The sequence below is a fragment of the Papilio xuthus genome, unplaced genomic scaffold (assembly GCF_000836235.2).
Source record: "Papilio xuthus unplaced genomic scaffold, Pxut_1.1 DF824992.1, whole genome shotgun sequence".
In the NCBI taxonomy this organism is placed as follows: Eukaryota; Metazoa; Arthropoda; class Insecta; order Lepidoptera; family Papilionidae; genus Papilio; species Papilio xuthus.
In genome coordinates this window covers 4,666,758-4,685,638 of record NW_013533657.1, presented here as the reverse complement: position 1 = coordinate 4,685,638, position 18,881 = coordinate 4,666,758, and the positions used below count along the sequence as shown (strand labels likewise).

The window sequence follows — 18,881 nt, the reverse complement described above, 5'->3', positions numbered from 1 at the left end:
AACTTTTGAACTCTCAATTTTATTTCCGTCGTTGTGGATCTCCGTAGGTCTTCTCTGTACTTTGGTAATTTCTGGTGCAATTTAACAGTAAGCAACACCACATTATACGAAGTTTTTTATTTTTTTAATTCAAAAGGGTCAAAGATCGTTGTCATAAGACAATGAGCACAATTTTTACTAAAATGTTTGTTATTTAATGTCTTTTGATTACATCTGCTGATAAAAATCTGGTAAATATTTGAGATAAATCAATTTGTACTTCGCCGATTAATGTGTTATGATTTCATTTTTATCGATAACTAGCTATCGCCCGCGACTCCGTCTGCGTGGATATATAAAAAAGCTTAACTAGTGTAGCCCATGTGGTCTTTCAGACTTTGTTCTATATGTATGCCAAATTTAATCGAGATCCGTTCAGCCGTTCTAGAGATATCTTCAAACACCCATCCATCCAATCCATCCATTCCAATTAAATAAAAAGCATCTACAAGGCATAAATTCGAAAAAAAAATGGTATCCTATGTCTGTCTCCAGGCTATAAGCTACCTTCTCATCAATTTTCAGCCATATCGGTAAAGCCGTTCTTGAGTTATAAATAGTGTAACTAACATGACTTTCTTTTATATATAGATTTCGGCTGTCGGATGTCAATTTCCTTTTTCGAGTAACGCAGATAAATCTTAATCACGATCATAGAAAAACTTGATATTTGATATAAAAAGCAAAATATTAATGTTGGCAATTTTATAAAATTATATGTCTTATTTTCTTCGTGATATAAAAGACAATTTCTTAAATAGAACTTATCTTTGAATGTTGGCTTATGAAAAACCCTAGCTATTCGTATCAAGCTCTTTTAAAAAGACTCGCTTAAAAACAAAAATGAATATTTTATTTGGACACATATCTTTAGGCGTGCTTTCAAAAGCCAAAGCCAAACAGTGAATAGGTACTTTCTGTGCAATTTTCATACAACCCCTACGACCGGCCATTCAAGACGACATTCCAAAATAAAAGGGGACATAAAATGCTGCTGATATAAACGAGAATAAACAAAAAAAGAAAAAAGTTGTTACGGAGAAAAGTTCTTAAGAAAAATTTGAGCTGTTTCTTTTGTAATTACAAGCGCATTTATAACGATGAGAAAAATATAATACATTAAACGACAAGGTGTTTGAGTGTAGATTCCGTGATTCTTTTTTGTTTTACAAATCTTACTAATATTATAAATGCAAATATTTAAATGGATGGATGGATTGTTTGAAGGTATCTCCAGTACAGCTGCATAGATGTTGCTGAAATTTGGCATAGATGGAGAACATAGTCTGGAAGAACACATAAGCTACTTATTAAGTTAATTTTTAATCCCGCGCTGTCGGAGTCGCGGACAACAGCTAGTTTTAAATAATTATAAACATTACAACTCCAACCAAGGAAGTTATTGCCAGAGTTAGAAGTATCTTTGGTACTCTCATAAGTAATTTGACAGTTGTTATAAACTAAGACCGTAAATAAGTGTCATAAAACGGAGTAAGCACTTATTTTTGTATACGTCTTAATGCAATAGCTTTTTATTGTGACTTATGATTGTTATGAGACAAGATCACCTATTTGTTGAGCGCAGGCACATATCAATTAATCCGATTAAACGCAAAAATGCACAAATAAAAAAACTGACAATTAGAATCTCCAACAAAATGGGTCAATAAAACCAAATAGACTATTCACTGAGAATGATGTCACTTGCTTTTTTTTCTAAACTATGCTTAACAATGATTATTTTGGCTTACGATTTGATGTCTGAATACAATATTGAACTTATGAAATATGGAAGGCAAGGGCTTACTAATATTATAAATGCGTAAGTTTAGATTGATTGATGGATGTTTGAAGGTATCTCCAGAACGTATTCAGAAGAAGACATAGGCTTATATTTTAATTCGTGGGGACGGAATCGCTGGTGACAGTTGGTTATTAATAAATGGAGCTTAAATAACGCTTTTATTATTTGTTTGTTAATACAGCAATAGCAATGTAACAAGTCAGCATCGCAATCCATTCGTGCGATCCGTATTGCGACCTATTGTTATGCAGATGCACTCTCTCGTCTCGTGCTCGGAGTGCAAAAAAACTATTTTGTATCCGCTTCGAATGGCACGTTTGCATGGAATAATAAAGTTTACATTTTGCTCATTTGTTGCAAAAAAGACCTTCAGTAAAGAAAGATATGGATATCACACTAATAGGGTTGTAATCAAGGAATTCGTAAGTATTTTACTAGATGTGTATTCGATAGGTCATATTGGGTATGCAGGGGATAGGATACATACTAATAGAAAACATATTCAAATCTCGGTTTTTATATCGTCGACCTAAAGATAAATTAAGCCGGAAAAAATACAGTAACGAAATTAAACTTAACAAAAGGAAAGTTGATAATTCTTAATTAAAAGTCAAATAAAAAAGTTAAATGTATGCCTTGATAAGATTTCCGCAAGCAAATCATACTGTAATTTCGAGACACAATTTTACTTTGAGACTTGTGTAATTAGGAGGCAGTTAACTTAAATCACATTTCTTTTTGCTTTCACTTACTGACGGATTTAAATAATATGAATTCATTTTTACTACCCTCTCTCTGTCTCCTCTCTCTCTCCTCTCTCTCTCTCTGCCTAGATTGAATCCCATAAGGTTGGGTCAGCTTTCCCAAACAGTCTCTTTCACTTCGCTCTGTCCTCGACATCTTATAATACTTGGCACTCACTCATGTCTTTTACCACTACATCTTTCCATTTTGTTTTGGGTCTGCCTCAGGATCTGCGACCAGGGAGGGAAAGGTATAAAGCCAAAATACTAACATAGTCCGGTGGCCTACGTCTATCATATTTACGCAAGAAAGTACGAAGTCAAAATAAACACAAACAAATCTTATAATTAACAGATTTTATAGCATCATTTTTAATTTGAATCATTTTCTTTCATGAAGTATTAAGGGGACATAGCACGGCTTATTTGTTTTTAAAGTTAGTGTTTTCATTTATATCTCCAAATTCTATTCGGCCAGGGTTATGGGTACCTTAAAAACTCTTTGTTCAATTTAAATAAAATAATCTCCAATCGAATATTTATTAGCACACAGGTTTGCAAAAACTTCACTTTACGTTGACTTCGTACGAAGACATTTAATTAAAGTTGATATTTGTTGGCATTGCTTTCATTATAATTAATGTGCAAACTTTTAAAATTATAAGAACGTTGTCCTTTTGCAACTCCTAATTACTTCTGTGAGAATACGTTCCAGAGTTTTAATTTCATTATAGAAAAAGGTAAATTCATTAAAATGAAAGAATAAAATAGCAGAGTCTAAAATATATTATTACAATATTATATATTTTAGTAAATTATTCGTTTTTAATATTTTATTTTATATCATAGATAGACTTTTCATGTAAAGTTTATAATATTAGGTGTAAATTATTGAACATTAAATATAAGTGCAGGATTGCAACTTTAGTTTATTTAATTTGAAGAAAATAATATTATCGACTTTACATTTAGATTTCAATTGTGTAACTGTGAATATATTCTTGATAAGTTTATCGTTTCCTTTTCACGTGTTCCTTGTTTGTTTTTTCAATTTTTAAATTTATTCATATATCTATCTAATATTATAAATGCGAATGTTTAGATGGATGGATGTTTGTTTGAAAGTATCTCCAAAACGGTTGAACGGATGTTGATGAAATTTGGCATACATATAGAACATAGTCTGGAAGAACACATTGGTTACAATTTTTTTTTTAATTCCGCGCGGCCGGAGTCGCGGGCAACAACTAGTTTATTAATAATATATATTTTTATGCTATAAAGATCTTCAGTTCTATAAAATAATATCTTATTGCTACACTTGTTTTATAATGGTTCTAAAATCAAACAATAAATACGAACAAATATGTCGTAAAAGTCACATGAAACGTGTTCCAAGCGATATTTCATTTCCTTATTGATCCTATCATATTACAAGCTTTAGTTACTTAGTATGTACTTGTAAGCAAACGAGTACATTGGTAAAGCAAAGGAAATAGACTTTCAATGTAATTTCCAATAAACTGTTTACCTCCGAACAACTCATCAATCAAATCACCGCTGTGTTCGAGTTGCGGTTAACTGCAGGAAGCTGTCCTGAGTCTGTAAGATATAGATTTGTTATTACCTTTAAATATTAGAAGTTGTCGTGTTTTTTGCTATTACTTGACTTTGATTCTACTACGTTAATTGATGCAATAGCACTTCAAGAATACTTGTTATACTACGTTATACTATTATATGTTTGAGCAATAAGACCGAGAACCACTAATAGCTAAAACAAGTCACTAATGAGTTTCCACTTACGAAACATTTTGCTATTTCAGTTTCTCACGGAAATTGAAAGGAATAACGATATGTTTCGTATGAATGTTTCGGCGGAAATCCAGGTTGGATTCTTGCTTTTTCTTTAACCTACTAGATTAGAAAGGTGGGAATAGAACATAATCTTACTAATATTATAAATGTGAATGTTTGAATCGATGGATATTTGTTAGAAGGTATCTCCAAAACCGCTGCATAGCCTGTTAGTACAAAATAGGATAGGACACAATTAGATTAAGTTTTTTTTTTAATTTACGCACGGACGGTGTCACGAGCTACAGGTAGTGAAGAATATATTACGTAAATAAGTGTAGCAAAATCAGAGCGGGAAACTATACTGTGATTTTAGTAGTATACGTATAAGCTTCTACAGTTTTATTGGAGCGATGCCCAATCGATTTACTATGTGGAGATTCGCTAAGCGGCCACTAAGTGGTCACTACATTCAACTAAGATGACTCTTACCACACGAGTGCATATTGTTTCCCAGTGAACTTCAACGATCCTATAATAATCTGATTTTATGACACAACTAGCTGTCGCCCACGCAACTCCTTCTGCGCGGAACTTAAAAAAAATTTACTAGTAGCCTATGTGTTCTTTGAGACTATGTTCTACATCTATGTCGCATTTATAATAAACATCCATACATCCATCTATACAAACATTCGCATTTATATTAGTAAGCTTGTATGGTAAAATTTAAATTTGATGTACTTACGATTTGTTTTGGTTGCTGTGCCAGGTATAGTTTTGTTTTCCAATTTTGCAACGGAAATATTCATGAAATTGAAATTGCGACACGATTTCAAGTAAAAGCTCAATCTAATGAAAAATCTAAATCGACCCTCTATAAGGAAAAAAACGGTGGTATTTTTTGCAATTTACACAGGTAAAGTTAATTTGGAATAAATCTAACCGACGAAAGGGAGTCGGCCTAGCAAATTATCTGACGACAAAGTGACCCATTTATTCACAAATCAGAGATGAATGTAGCGGCAATAAAATATAAGGATTTTTTAGCGTTCGTAATACTTCTTTTATCATTTAACACAGCCCGATCATAAGTATACTTAGTTCTTTATATTTGGAAACTAGTAATCGCTTTATCGCCGTGAAATAAAAAATAATCTAGGAATAAATAAAACCGATGTCATGAAGTGATAGTGTAGCTTCCAAACAGTGAAAGAATTTTTCAAATCGGTTCAGTACTTTCGGAGTCTATTCAATACAAACAATTATTATATCCTGTTCATTGTATAATAATGTAAAAACAATAAGTTTATGCATAATTCCATTGATCAGCAATATTTAAGTCTCTGTGATAAAAAAAGTAACGAATTAACCATTCTATATCTTGACAGCTTTAATCAACAGAGTATAAAAACCTTCATCCTCTTTGTTTATTAAATTTTTACTCTAATTAAGATTATTAAGAAGTAACATTATATTTAGAAAGTGATTTTAAAAATCATTATTCATATACTTATGAAAAGATAATCGTGAATTTCTCATACCTTTTTTCTTTATTGACCTTGAAAAAACTGGGATATTTTTTTATTGTACTAGTTTTGCTAATGGGAACTTAAAATAAGACTATTTTTTAATATATATAGCTATCTTCCGTGACTCCGTCGGCGCGGAATTAAAAAAAAAAACTTAATTAGTAACCTATGTGTTCCAGACTATGATCCATGCCAAATTTCGTCCAGATCGGTTGAGCCGTTCTGAAGATACTTTCAAACAAACATCTATCTGAATATTAGTATTTATAATATTAGTAAGAAGTAAAATTAGTTAGATTCTAAATTCTTTATCGGGATATGCGGATAAATAAAAACAATTTCTATCATATACATAAATTACATGAGGTTATTGGAATAAAAAACATTCACATTACATTTTCAATTTATGCTCGACTACCAAACGTATTAGCATAACAAAATGTTTTGAATTATGCATACAAAGCTTCGACAAGTTTATTCTGCATTTAAAAGTGAATTTCAAAATGCTTGAACTTTTTGTATGAAAGTTTTAGTTCATTGTTGCGATTAAAGTTTTAAAATTATTCCTATTAAACGTCTTTATTTTGTAGGTCCATTTCCATTCCACATAATCATGTCTTCCCCCCTAAAGGCGGAGTATTAGATTTTGCACCACGTAGCCTACGTCGGTACAATTGCTAGATTAACAACCTATTTATATTATTATTACTTATCAGACTAAAAATTATGTCACAAATTAAGAACACGAGAACCTAGAGGTTCTTATAAGTTTGTGAAGTAGTTTCTAACATCCGTACCATTTCGTTACGGCCCGACATAATTGCAACACTAGTGACGTAGCTATATCAGAAGTACAGCGCATTAAACAGCACATAATAGTAAACTAATCTACATGACGATAATGGCATGTGGCCTAGGAGTTAACCATGTGGTACTGGACTTTTTTTAAGGTTCCATATCTCGAAAAGAAAAAAAACGGAACCCTTATAGGATCACTTTGTTGCCCGTTTGTCTGTCAAGACTCTTTTTTATTTTTAATTAAACTATATTCGAATACTGGCTGCACGCGACTCCGTCCGCGTGGTATTAAAAAAAAAACTAAATGTGCCTTTGTGCTCTTCCAGATCTTCTACATCTTTGCCAAAATTTTTTTAAAAATGTTGAGCCGTTCTGGTGATACATTCGATACTCCATCCATCTAAACATTAGTATTTATAATATTAGTAAGAAGTAAGATATACTACTATATGTATGAACATTGTGTGGAAGACGTTTGAATATTGATGTTTAGTTACGCGTTGATATATTCTTGCACTGTTTATCTATGTATTTTTTTTCTTTTTATTTATCATTGTTATATGTTATTTACTGTTATTATATAATATGTTATCGGGTAAACTGTTATGTAAAGTGTGTATAGTGTCAAATTGGTTGTATACTGTAAGGATGCTAGGCAGTTTTTAAATAAATAAATAAATAAAAACATTAAAAATTTAAAAGAAACATCAAGTGAACAATAATAATTGCAAACCAAAAATGAAATACATTCTTAATAATAGAAAACACATTGTAAGTAAACAATGTTTGGTACGATGTACTTATTGAGTTTGAATGTGAGGGTTTGAAATTAATTAAAACGACTACGCACTTAAAACTTTATAAATGTGCGAAATTAGAATGGAAATCGACAATAGTTTCATTTAAACTGCTCCCAAAGCAAATATTAGACCACTGGTGCCTAATGTTCACACTTGAAAGCAACCGACTTTCCTTTACGCGAACTTAATGTTTCCGGAATTGCACGAGCGAGTTCGTTCCATTTAAGACAAAATTTAGAGCCATTTGTTTTTCTTATACACTTTGTACCTATTGTTAGGAAGAAAATCCGACACTGTGCCGGTGTACTGGCGTAACACTAGCCTTACTAAAATGTCATTTATGTACCCTCACTAATTATTCTGACACTTGACTTTGTAATGATAGCGGGCCATTCGCGTCAAAGGATTCTAATTAATAATGACTAAAACTATTTAGATAAAATCACAGATACTTGGTACTAGTAGAAGGGGGGGCAAGGGGCGCATTTTAGGATTTACACGAGCGTGGCAGTTAAACATAAAGATGCAACGTTGCACCCAAACAAGGACTCTCAGCGCATGTAGAACTCTCCATATAGAGACGGAATTTTAAGGCAGCTCAAGTAAATCCCAAAATCCCCGTTTCGCCTCCATTTAGTTAAAGCGGGGAACTTTTTTATCTGTCTGATATATATAAAATATTCTAATCTTATATTTTCTTCTTTACAGATCCAAACACAATGATTTGAGCAGATCTGGTGAGCAAATTAAATTAAAAATATATCGAATACACCCCGTAGTTATTTATTACTAGACAAATGTTATAAAATCATACTGTATCTTCTTGATTCATTATAACAAAGTCAAATAACAGTGAAATGAGGAAAATACAAAACTGTAGTGTACCACAGAAACGATTCTACGCAAAGCTACGAAGTTGCTACGATGCCGCTACCGTAGAAGTAACAAAAGAACAAATATATTGAATAATGTGTTAATCAATTCAATTGTTTTATCCGTGCACGTTTAATGATGGCTGATTAACTTTTCATAATAAAAGGTGTCAATTGAGCAAGCGGCCATCTAAATTTGCCAAAATAGCGAAGCGACCGCTGCCCATAGACAGATGCTTTGCCTATTTAACTTCAGACGGCATGAACTTCTCTAATAAAAAAATATCTCTAAATTAGTACCAAGCATTCTACTACCCTTACCCAAATTAAATTATTCAATCTTTCGTGAGACATTATACTAAACTGATATATAAACCGCCACCGGACGAATATACTTGAGTGTTTAGCCAAATTGGTATTAATTCTTTTTCAGTTAATTTTAGTCATGTTAAATTTTAATTAGTGTTTATTTTTTCAAGTTCTAGACATTTATATTTGTTTATTGTAAGTGCAATTTACCATTAGCGAATTGTTTATATAACTGTAATAGAATGCCGTCGTAACGACGAAGCTATCATGTTTATTAAGAAAAGTAAACAAAAACTACTTCAATGACATCCGTCTAACAAAGGCTTTCACTCGAGTAGAGTGCAATGTTTTTATTAGATGTATACACAGGGTTTCTCGTAGACATCAATTTTTTACGTTTACCATTTTAACTTTTTCATTTTAATCTGTCAGATTATTTTTATTATCTGTATGTATTGTTCATTTTCAAACGTTACAGATTAAAAAAAAACGAATAAAATAAAATGTAATACTGTAAAAAAAAAATACATACTAACCTTTTACTTAAACTATAGCACTAAGACGACAGAGTCCTGGCTCCTATAATACGGGTCTAGAACCTAGTTTAGGAACCAGGCATACTACTTTGTAATTTTTGTTGCCTAAACAAAGGATTTTTATTTATTTATTTATTATTGATATATATATGTTGAGCTTAGTAGCAATAAGCTTTATTTTTTTTTGCTTTTTTATAAAGTTTTCTTGCAGCCAGACTTCCTTACCACCATTGAATAGGGCTTACATCTAACAGTGTAGAAAAATTAATTATTTTGGTAAAGTAATATTATAAATATTAATACAAATTCCCCGTAAATAATTTGCATCCATGCACAGATTAACATTTTACTTTCGAACGCGTAATACCTGATAAAAATGTATACTGAAAATGATTTTGCAATTGCGTTGAAAAAAAAATGAGTTTTTTGGCACGACGCATTACAGCAGCTTTTTTAATACCAGTAAAGCGCATACACAACGAAGGTCGACATTCATTCAAAGATTTGCCGCATGAAAAATTACGCTTCAACCATGTTGAAAACTATTTCAGGAATTTTATATGTATACTACAAACTTTATAGTACTATTACCATTTCATTGCTAAACATTTTTATATTTTTAAAGAATTCTTAAAGAATCGCTTATGCTTTTGCAGAATCTCTTTACAAAATTCCATCACATTATGTACAATGGTTTAAGAGTAGGGCACACACAGACACTGATTTTTATATCGACACATACCTACTATATAAAGTTAATTATTGAACTATATGTTTCAATTTAGAGTGAATAGTAGTTAAATATATGCTCGTAAACACTTTGTGAGCTTCAGTTGTTCTGAGCAATTGCACCGGAGCACCTACAAATGCATGCAGTTCGATATTAAAAAGAAATTACTAAGTTACGTTACTATATTGAATAATTTGCAATGCTTTATTACGTTTGTTTTCTTTTACTCTACTTTAAAATAAATAAAACAACAATATATTTACTTTATGTACTCATGTTTTATAAGCAATCTCATTAATATTATGAATGCGAATGTTTGGATGGATGGATGTTTGTTTGAAGATATATCCAGAACGGCTGCATGGATATCGGTGAAATTTGGTATACATGTGGAACATAGCCTGGAAGGACATACAGTCCACTAATTACGTTTTTTTTTACTCTGCGCTGACGGAGTCGCGGGTGACTGCTAGTTACTATTAATTTCACCTACTTAAAATTCGGCATAAAAACTAATATTATTCTATATTTTAACTGTAAACAAAGATATAAAAATTGTTAAGTGAAATAACAAATATACATTCAGGATGACAAGCGAACTATTATAAATGTCGCATTTATTTCTGGAATTAATCGAGCGTCGACGAACGTGCGCATAAAATGACTTGTTTGCTGCACTTGATAAGTGGAACGCACTGCCATTTGCAGTGCAAAGGGTGGCATTTATGTGTTAAGTACTTTTACATTCAGATACAGATACACATAAATATATTACAATATATTCCTAAAGGTTTAATTAAGTACATGGTATATAGATTTTTCGATTCTATTTATATTTCAAGCGACGTAATACAATGAAACTCAAATAGTAATTTCTTTACTGCAGAAACATATAATATATTATAGTATACAGACTTATCCCTCGAAAACAAAACTTGTCAGTAGGGACGTAATAAAAAATATATACATACAACTCACAGGCATCGCCAGCCGATGATCATAGCTAGGTCTAGAAGACTAGCTACTTAATATGGTCTTATACGAAGTACTTTTTTTGTATATTTTACATATATCGATTCTCTATAGAAGGACATCAGTTTCCCCGCATTTTGAACATACTGTCAAATTTAAAAGCATAAACGTAGTTACTGATGAATTAAGAAAACAATATCAGTGTTGATACTATTTTCAGTTTCATAGAACGACCACTTTCTACAAATTGCAATACTCTTGAAGCTTAATTTTAATTAAGTACGTGAAGAGTACGTTACTCCATTTCATTAGTCGTCGTCCGGTCTAATTATATAAACGGCTTTGTAGTCAGCGACAATGTCTCCTCCGTTGCTACTCATATGCACTGTTCTATTAATTAGTTTAACATATTTCATTATATTAATATTGAAAGCGGATTAAAAGGGATTTTATTTTTAATTATAGCTACGTAATCAGTATCTAATCTACACTGATATTTTATGGAAGTTATATATTAGTTGTTGAGTAATTTGATGAAAATATAACTTACCAAAAACTATATCAAATCCATTTTTTGATCTATTAATAGCGTATTGTCGTTTAGTAAACAAAAACAACAAAAATAATATAAAAAAAATTGTGATGCAGACTGTGTTATTAAAGTTATTTGTAGAGGTGGTTGGTCGAGTAAAAGTTGGTGGAATAGTAATTGGTCGAGTAGAAGTTGATCCAGGTGAATCTCTATCTATTCAATCCCTAACCTCACTGAATTTATTTTCCATGAATTTTATTCCAAGCAAACAATATAGGGAACAGTTAGGTTAGATCATAAGCAAATTCCGATAACACGGAAAGCGGCATTCCGAAACACTGAAATATTTGCGATGAGCCACGAATTTGACAACAACGACGAATTCCATACGTACGTAGACGTGTCTAGGTTTTTGAAGTTATCGATAAATTAATAAAGGTCTACAGGTACAAAAATTATAATAAACTTTTTAAAATAACGTTAATATAAAAAATTACTTCTATTTTTAATGAATTCGACCGTGAATTCTGAACCGTGCGATATATCAGCTCAGAGTTGTTTAAGGGTGACCTTGATGAAGATTTAGTATGAGAATGAAACTTTAGTTAAACAAATCAGAGTGCGGCAGTTAATACTATTATTCTTATTTAACTTTATCAGTTGCATTGTTTTGTTCTAGTGGTTATCGTAGACGGGCGAATGGTCCGTAGAGATGGGAGGGCTGCGGCGCATGTCAAGTGCGCTGCTTCTGCCCTTCGCCCTCCTGTCGCTGCCGCCGGTGTCTGCTTTCAACGCCACTGCCTACCGAGTAAGTAAAATTTGATAACATATCAAAAGTTAATCTAACGAGTAAGACCATCCCATTTCTAAATCTAAGATTTAAATCTATTCCATCCTTTGTTTTTTTGTCTAACAAATTCTTCATTCCGCTGCTAACACCTTTTTATTTTACCTTTTCAATATATTTTGTACTTCAATTACCTATATGCAATATGTTTGTTTCTATTTTAGTTCTTATTAGAATTCCGGTAGATTCAACGTATGAGTCACGTGCATTATTTAATCTCACCAGACTCACGTGCCCACACTGCGAAATGAACACTAGTTTACTGTAACGACGGGCTCTATTATTCTTTGAATAATAACGATCTTCCTGTATTCACATTATGACATCTTACATGTAATAAAAAAATATTGTTTAATAAAACACATTTTTAGCCTAGGACGCTAGAGGAAATTTTACCATGAGATTCTAAAACACTTTTAATTCCATATAACAAGCCCAAATTTCAAACCTGAAATTATTTTTTGAAAGAATTACGTATGTTTTTCTTTGCAGTTATTTTATAAAATAACGATTTTGATAAGGTAATTTCTTGAAATTTCGTTTATCGCATTCGGAGTGCCGTTAAGAAACCTTTTCTTACCTTTTATTCAATAACCCTCGTCGAGGGCGCGCATCAACGACACCGTAATGACTCTAACGTGACTATCTGATCAATTTGAGTGGTTTGCGAATACCTTTCTGCTTACTATTGCATTTTCTTAAAATGAAAACGCTAAATGATCCTTAACATTTTTATTAAAAATAACTTTACTAAAACTTATTTATTTTACTTAATTAGATATTGCTTTAATTTATTATATATAAATTGTTAGGTTATGCTAAGCGCAACAAACACGTGACCAGTCAGTCGTAGTTTGTTAATTACACGTGAAGTTAATTAAAAGCAATATGCAATGAGTATACCACACTGTTGACGAATATTCCTGTTTGTAGCTGTGATAAAACTGGCTTGTGGCATGACAGTTTACAAAAGTGTTGCCATTATAGCAACATTTAACATTTTTAAAGTTCTATTAGACACACTCAATTGCTTAATACAATAATCCCCATAAAAATGTTTGTCCATTTACTCATTAGCACATGTTAAGTTGAACTATTAAATTTAATATATAGGCGAACTATTTATTTTAATAGAAAGCACCCTCGTCCTTAGTTGATCATAGGCAATGGCTCTGTATATTTATATTTAGTTCGCAATGAACGGTCTATCGCACTGACGTAAATACGCTACTCATTGTACAATGTTTAATGCGGCATGCAATTCATCATTGTATGTTTGCATTTCATAACACTACAATTTCAAATATTTTCCTGTACAGGTCAAAAAGCCAACTTAAGCATAGCATATTTATATTTTTAATAGCCTATATTTGCCCGGCCTATCTTTTGCTGCGAGGCTTATTTCTAGCCTATTAGTGAATGCGTTCATGTGACTCACTGTTACTTTTTTTTATTATAAATTAACCAAAAAACAATAACCTAGTTGTTTGTTGGTATTATTTGATCACATAACTGTTCAAATCAATTTTTAATATACTTTGTGTACAGCAAAGATAAAATTTTATAAATATTCCAACTCTTTTAGAACTGTTTAAAGACTGAAGAGAGTGTTGAGTAAAGAGATTTAATAAACGTTATTATGCAACCGTTGGCGGCCACTTATGTTTAAAATAAATCATAACTAGATGAGACAAAATGTTTACGTATAATATTGTAGTTGGAACATTTGTGTAAAAAAAGTACGAATATGATTTTACTTTTGTCAATTATACAAGATATACAAATCATTAAAAAAATTATTAATTTTATTTCGAAAATTGTAGACGCTTCTCGATCTGTTAAATTATCTAATATTTAGTAAATATGTTTCACATCTATTACGAAATAGGGTTAAAATACTATAATTTTTCTCAAAAATCATTTCTTAAGGAATTAAGGAGGCATTCGTGAATAAAAACTTGAGAATCAACTCCATTATTTACTTTATTTTCTAATGTTAATTACATTAAATCTATCGCATAAGGTAATTCTCACCTGATAATAGAGATAATTAACGTTTTAGTGTAGCGTACTAATAGTTTAATTATGAGAACTTTTGTCACTAACGAGTTTTAAATGAGCAAGTTGTGAGCATATATGTAGTTTGAGATAATACGATAACTTCCATGTTAATTATGTTAATGCTCTATCTCCAGTGATACTTGAGCGTTTTCGGTGTTTAAAGATTGTCAAGAATAATCATACATCTGTAATATTAGTATGTTTATATATTATATAAGATATATATTATATAAGATAACTTTTACTATCCTTGGGTACGAGATGGAAGACAAAATGACTTCATCATGTCAGAAAGATCGATGTAATTTTCAGGAAGAATTGGAATCATCACTACGTCTAGTGCACGCTGTGGCAACTGGGGCCACGGGGGCACTGTGTGTAACCCACAGGTACGGCCGACTGCGAGCACCTTTGCACGCCGCACGCTGGGACACGACTAGAGCCAGAGCTGATTTAGCAGCAAATATGTTACATCAACTTGGCTTGGAAAACGCGGGTGAGTAGCAAATCTTCTGGTGTACTGTCCCTTAGCATTTCCTTCATTTATTTATTTTTCCAACTTTGTTAATTTTTCAGAGATTTTGACGGCGGTATCTCAAAGCCTAGTCATGGGGGCGAGTGCAGTGGAACGCGCTGTGGGAGCACGAGCTATAGTTCTGCAACCAGATGGAATTATAGAGGGATCGATAGCTTGGGAGAGATTTGGCACAGGTGAACCAATTGCGGTACCCGCGCCGCCGAGGGACAACCCCCCCGATCCTGAATATCCATGGTACTTTTTTGATTTATTGTTTTTGTAAAGCGGTGGCTAATCACGATAGAAGATTTTGTTCAAATCCAAATACCGGTACAAATACGGTATTTCCGACTGTAAAACTTTTGAATTTTTAAACGAAATAACAAATGTCAATTTGTTTTGTTTACATTCGTTATATTTTGAGTTTTGACTTTTTTAACAAGCGGAATAATGTAGTATTTAATATTTTATATAATTACTTTTAGGTATGTATCTGCTTACCAGACAGAAGAGCTTAGGTCGTCAAAGTTTATGCCTTCGCCACCAGGGGCTGCTATGGGAGGCTGGTGGACTTACCCGTATTATAGCTGCGAATCTGAACGCTGGTTGTTGTCGTATACAGCCCCGGTTCCAAAAATCCGCGGGTAAGCTTACAATAATAAATATATAAATTGCTAAGATAATTTGACTGAAAATACAAATTTAAAATAGGAATGAACTTGATATGTGTAAGTTCAAAATCTTTTTCCTAGGTTAAGTGGAGTTGTTTCACTGGATATAGACATATCTAATTTAGAAATCAATCAGTGTGAGGCAGAGAATGATGAAGAAAATGATAATCAAATTTATTCTTTTCACGGAACTCATAAATGTCCCAATGAGACTACTTTTGTAAGTATAAAATGCATTGTGTACAGTTTTATTCGAAAGATACGAACCACGGTTTTATCTTGTTCAGTGCCATCAAGTATTGTAATTTTAAGATTCAATTGAACTTAAAACCCTAATAGTAATATTTTACTATTTAAGCATGTAAACATGTGAAAGTTATATAATTTATTTTTTATAGTACATAATTGTTATTACAGTGTATATATAAACCAAACCGAGAAATGAATGCAAGACATGCTGGTTGGGCAAGAGGGTCATATATTTGTAATTGCCGACCTGGATATTATTCCATACAGCATCCAGATGGATACAATGGCACTCTTGTTGAAGGTATGATTTTATTAAATTAAAATATAGTGCAATATGATAAATAAATAAAGGCAATAAAATAAGCTATTTGCTAATAAATCAAATATGAGAAGGACTAAGAACTGAAGATAGTAAGACTTCTAAGGTATAAAAGGCTAATAAAAAGCTAAATAATTATGAACATGATATAATTGGTTTATTTTTATAAAATAAGGTCTCTTTCTCTGCTGAATCCACCTCCATCCTTCCCTCCAAAATTAGGGCTCCAGCACACACACTCATCAGGTGAAATACATTTGGCTTTACTTCTCGCCAGTCTTCTCTGTTATTTTGCTGGTTCTGCCGGTGAATTTGTGCTACAGATATTTCTGTCTCTACCTCTGTTACCTCTACTTATATGCTCAGTTTTAGTAGAAAATATATTTCAAATTTAATATTTTTAGTTGCATTTCAAGAGTTTGAAGAAGGTGGTTTAGAAAACTGGAGTGCACCTTATGAATGTTTGAAATGCCAGCCAGGTTGTGAAACATGTACAGGTCCAACGCCTTGTCTTGCTGAATACAACTGGCCATTCCGGTTAGTACTTTTTTTAATATTTCCATTTACTTGTACTCTATACATATTTTAAGTAATGGTACAAGAGCTTTATGGAAGTCAAAAGTTTTTAATGAATATAAGTTTGTTCTATTTTATGGGAAACAATTTTAAAAATTAATTTTAAAACCGACTTAACAAACTCCTAATCAACTGATCACTCTATCAACTACTTAACCTACTCCTATTGACAAACTAATTAAAATAATCTCTATATCCAAAAATTATGCATTTATTTGCAGGATATCCCTTCTCGTGATATCAGTGTCGTGTGCGGGATTGACAGTATGCCTCACGTTCTACACAAGACACCATCGTCGCGTCAAAGTGATCCGAGTCGCAAGCCCTGTATTCCTCTCAATAACATTACTTGGATGTGCTATTATGTATATGGAAGTAAGTCAAAATCAAATATAATTAGATGATTGTCAGCTCACTATAGGTCCCCACTGAATACTCGGAGCCTGCCCTAAGTTAGGGTCGACTAGGCTATAGTCTAACATGCTGGCCCAGTGCAGGTTGGTTGACTTCACACATATCTTTGAATCTCCTCTCAGATATGTACAGGTTGCATCACGGTGTTGTATATATGTAAATCACATTGATATATGGAGGGGTTCAAACCCAGGACCTGCAGATGCAAGTGCTTAACCCATGGACTACCAATGCTAGACCGAGTTAGATATAACTTAAAAAATATTTTTGTCAGAAGTTCAAACTTATATTTTACAGATGGCAGCTATATTTCCAGTACTTGACAGATATTCTTGTATTGCCACAAAATGGACTCGGCATATGGGTTTTTGTATTACCTACACAGCTTTACTTATGAAAACTTGGAGGTTAGTTAATTTATTCAAACTGATATTTTATGAATTTTCTTTCTTATTTTCTCTTAATAATGCTACGTTTTTTTTAAGTTGGAGGAGATTAAATTGTGGCCCTATGAAATAATTCCTATTAATCTATTTTTAGGGTTTCGCTGACTTACCGAGTGAAGTCAGCACACAAATTGAAGTTAACTGATAAACAATTACTACAATGGATGGCGCCCATACTTCTCATAATGCTGGTCTATCTCGGTACATGGACTTTATCATCACCACCAGATGCTGAAGTTGTGAGTATAATAATGCAGCAAGGGAGAGATTCAAAATACCACCAATGCAAGTGTCAAAAAGAAAATTGACTTGACTGGTGACTTTTACTTACTTGTTTGAAGGTGTCTGACCATAGAACTGGATGGATCATGGAATCCATGATTAGGAAGTGATTGACGCTTGTCAAGCGGGAATAGGATAGAGCTGACTAAGGCCCTTCGTAATCTAGGCAACGTAAATCTTCAAAACCTTTCAATTATAGACATCAGTACAGCAGTTCAGATTATTTTGTCTGTTTTGTCTATTTCCAGATAACTGACGATAAAGGATTAAAATTCAAGCAATGCACATACAACTGGTGGGATCACAGCTTAGCTATAGGTATTGTTAAAAAAATATCATTACTAAAAGAATTGCCTTTTTGGTAAGGTGGTGTATGGTTATCATCGAAAATATGCCTTCGGGATGAAGATATGTTTATATGGCATTAGGCACACTAAAACCTCCTTTGTGGCCTCGAGCACAATTGAAAATAAAAATATAAATAAATAAAATAGTTTTTTCTTTACTTTGGTGACAAGATTACACTCATAAAGGTTTTCATTATAAATTATAAAATCAATGTATTAAATTAATTATAATTCACTTTTTTTTTCAACATAATATATTTCAGGTGAAATTCTATTTCTATTGTGGGGTGTTCGAGTCTGTTACAGTGTTAGACATGCAGAGAGTCTGTACAATGAGGCTCGCCTTATATCCATAGCAATATACAATATATTTACAGTTAATTCAGTTATGATAACATTGCAGTAAGTATATAAATCATATCTTCCTTGTTCTTAATATTTATTGACTATCAATAACCAAATGACATACTTTTTTTTCAGTTTATTAATTTTACCTCGAGCTGGCCCCGATATAAAATATCTTCTCGGCTTTGCTAGAACACAATTATCTACATCAATTACAGTCCTGTTAGTTTTTTTCCCAAAGGTATGTGAAATGTTTAAAAGTTAAACTAAGTTTGCAATACTTTGTAAGTCAAACAACTCTATATAAAACACTTTTGGAGTGGAGTGGAGTGTTTCTTGCAAA

General features: G+C 32.3%; 1 protein-coding gene across 1 annotated transcript in view; it reads left to right on the top strand.

Moving 5' to 3' along the window:
* LOC106126886 (probable G-protein coupled receptor CG31760) overlaps nucleotides 1-18,881 on the top strand; it is a 40,895-nt gene that overhangs the window by 19,253 nt on the left and 2,761 nt on the right. Inside the window, exons 2-15 of the mRNA XM_013324790.1 lie at nucleotides 8,222-8,250; nucleotides 12,144-12,272; nucleotides 14,685-14,868; nucleotides 14,949-15,144; nucleotides 15,375-15,533; nucleotides 15,642-15,780; nucleotides 15,978-16,110; nucleotides 16,533-16,665; nucleotides 16,926-17,079; nucleotides 17,416-17,525; nucleotides 17,659-17,803; nucleotides 18,095-18,164; nucleotides 18,457-18,595; nucleotides 18,674-18,779. Coding sequence (XP_013180244.1) covers nucleotides 12,177-12,272; nucleotides 14,685-14,868; nucleotides 14,949-15,144; nucleotides 15,375-15,533; nucleotides 15,642-15,780; nucleotides 15,978-16,110; nucleotides 16,533-16,665; nucleotides 16,926-17,079; nucleotides 17,416-17,525; nucleotides 17,659-17,803; nucleotides 18,095-18,164; nucleotides 18,457-18,595; nucleotides 18,674-18,779 — 1,764 coding nt within the window. The 5' untranslated portion in view covers nucleotides 8,222-8,250; nucleotides 12,144-12,176. The remainder of the gene's footprint in view (nucleotides 1-8,221; nucleotides 8,251-12,143; nucleotides 12,273-14,684; nucleotides 14,869-14,948; nucleotides 15,145-15,374; nucleotides 15,534-15,641; nucleotides 15,781-15,977; nucleotides 16,111-16,532; nucleotides 16,666-16,925; nucleotides 17,080-17,415; nucleotides 17,526-17,658; nucleotides 17,804-18,094; nucleotides 18,165-18,456; nucleotides 18,596-18,673; nucleotides 18,780-18,881) is intronic.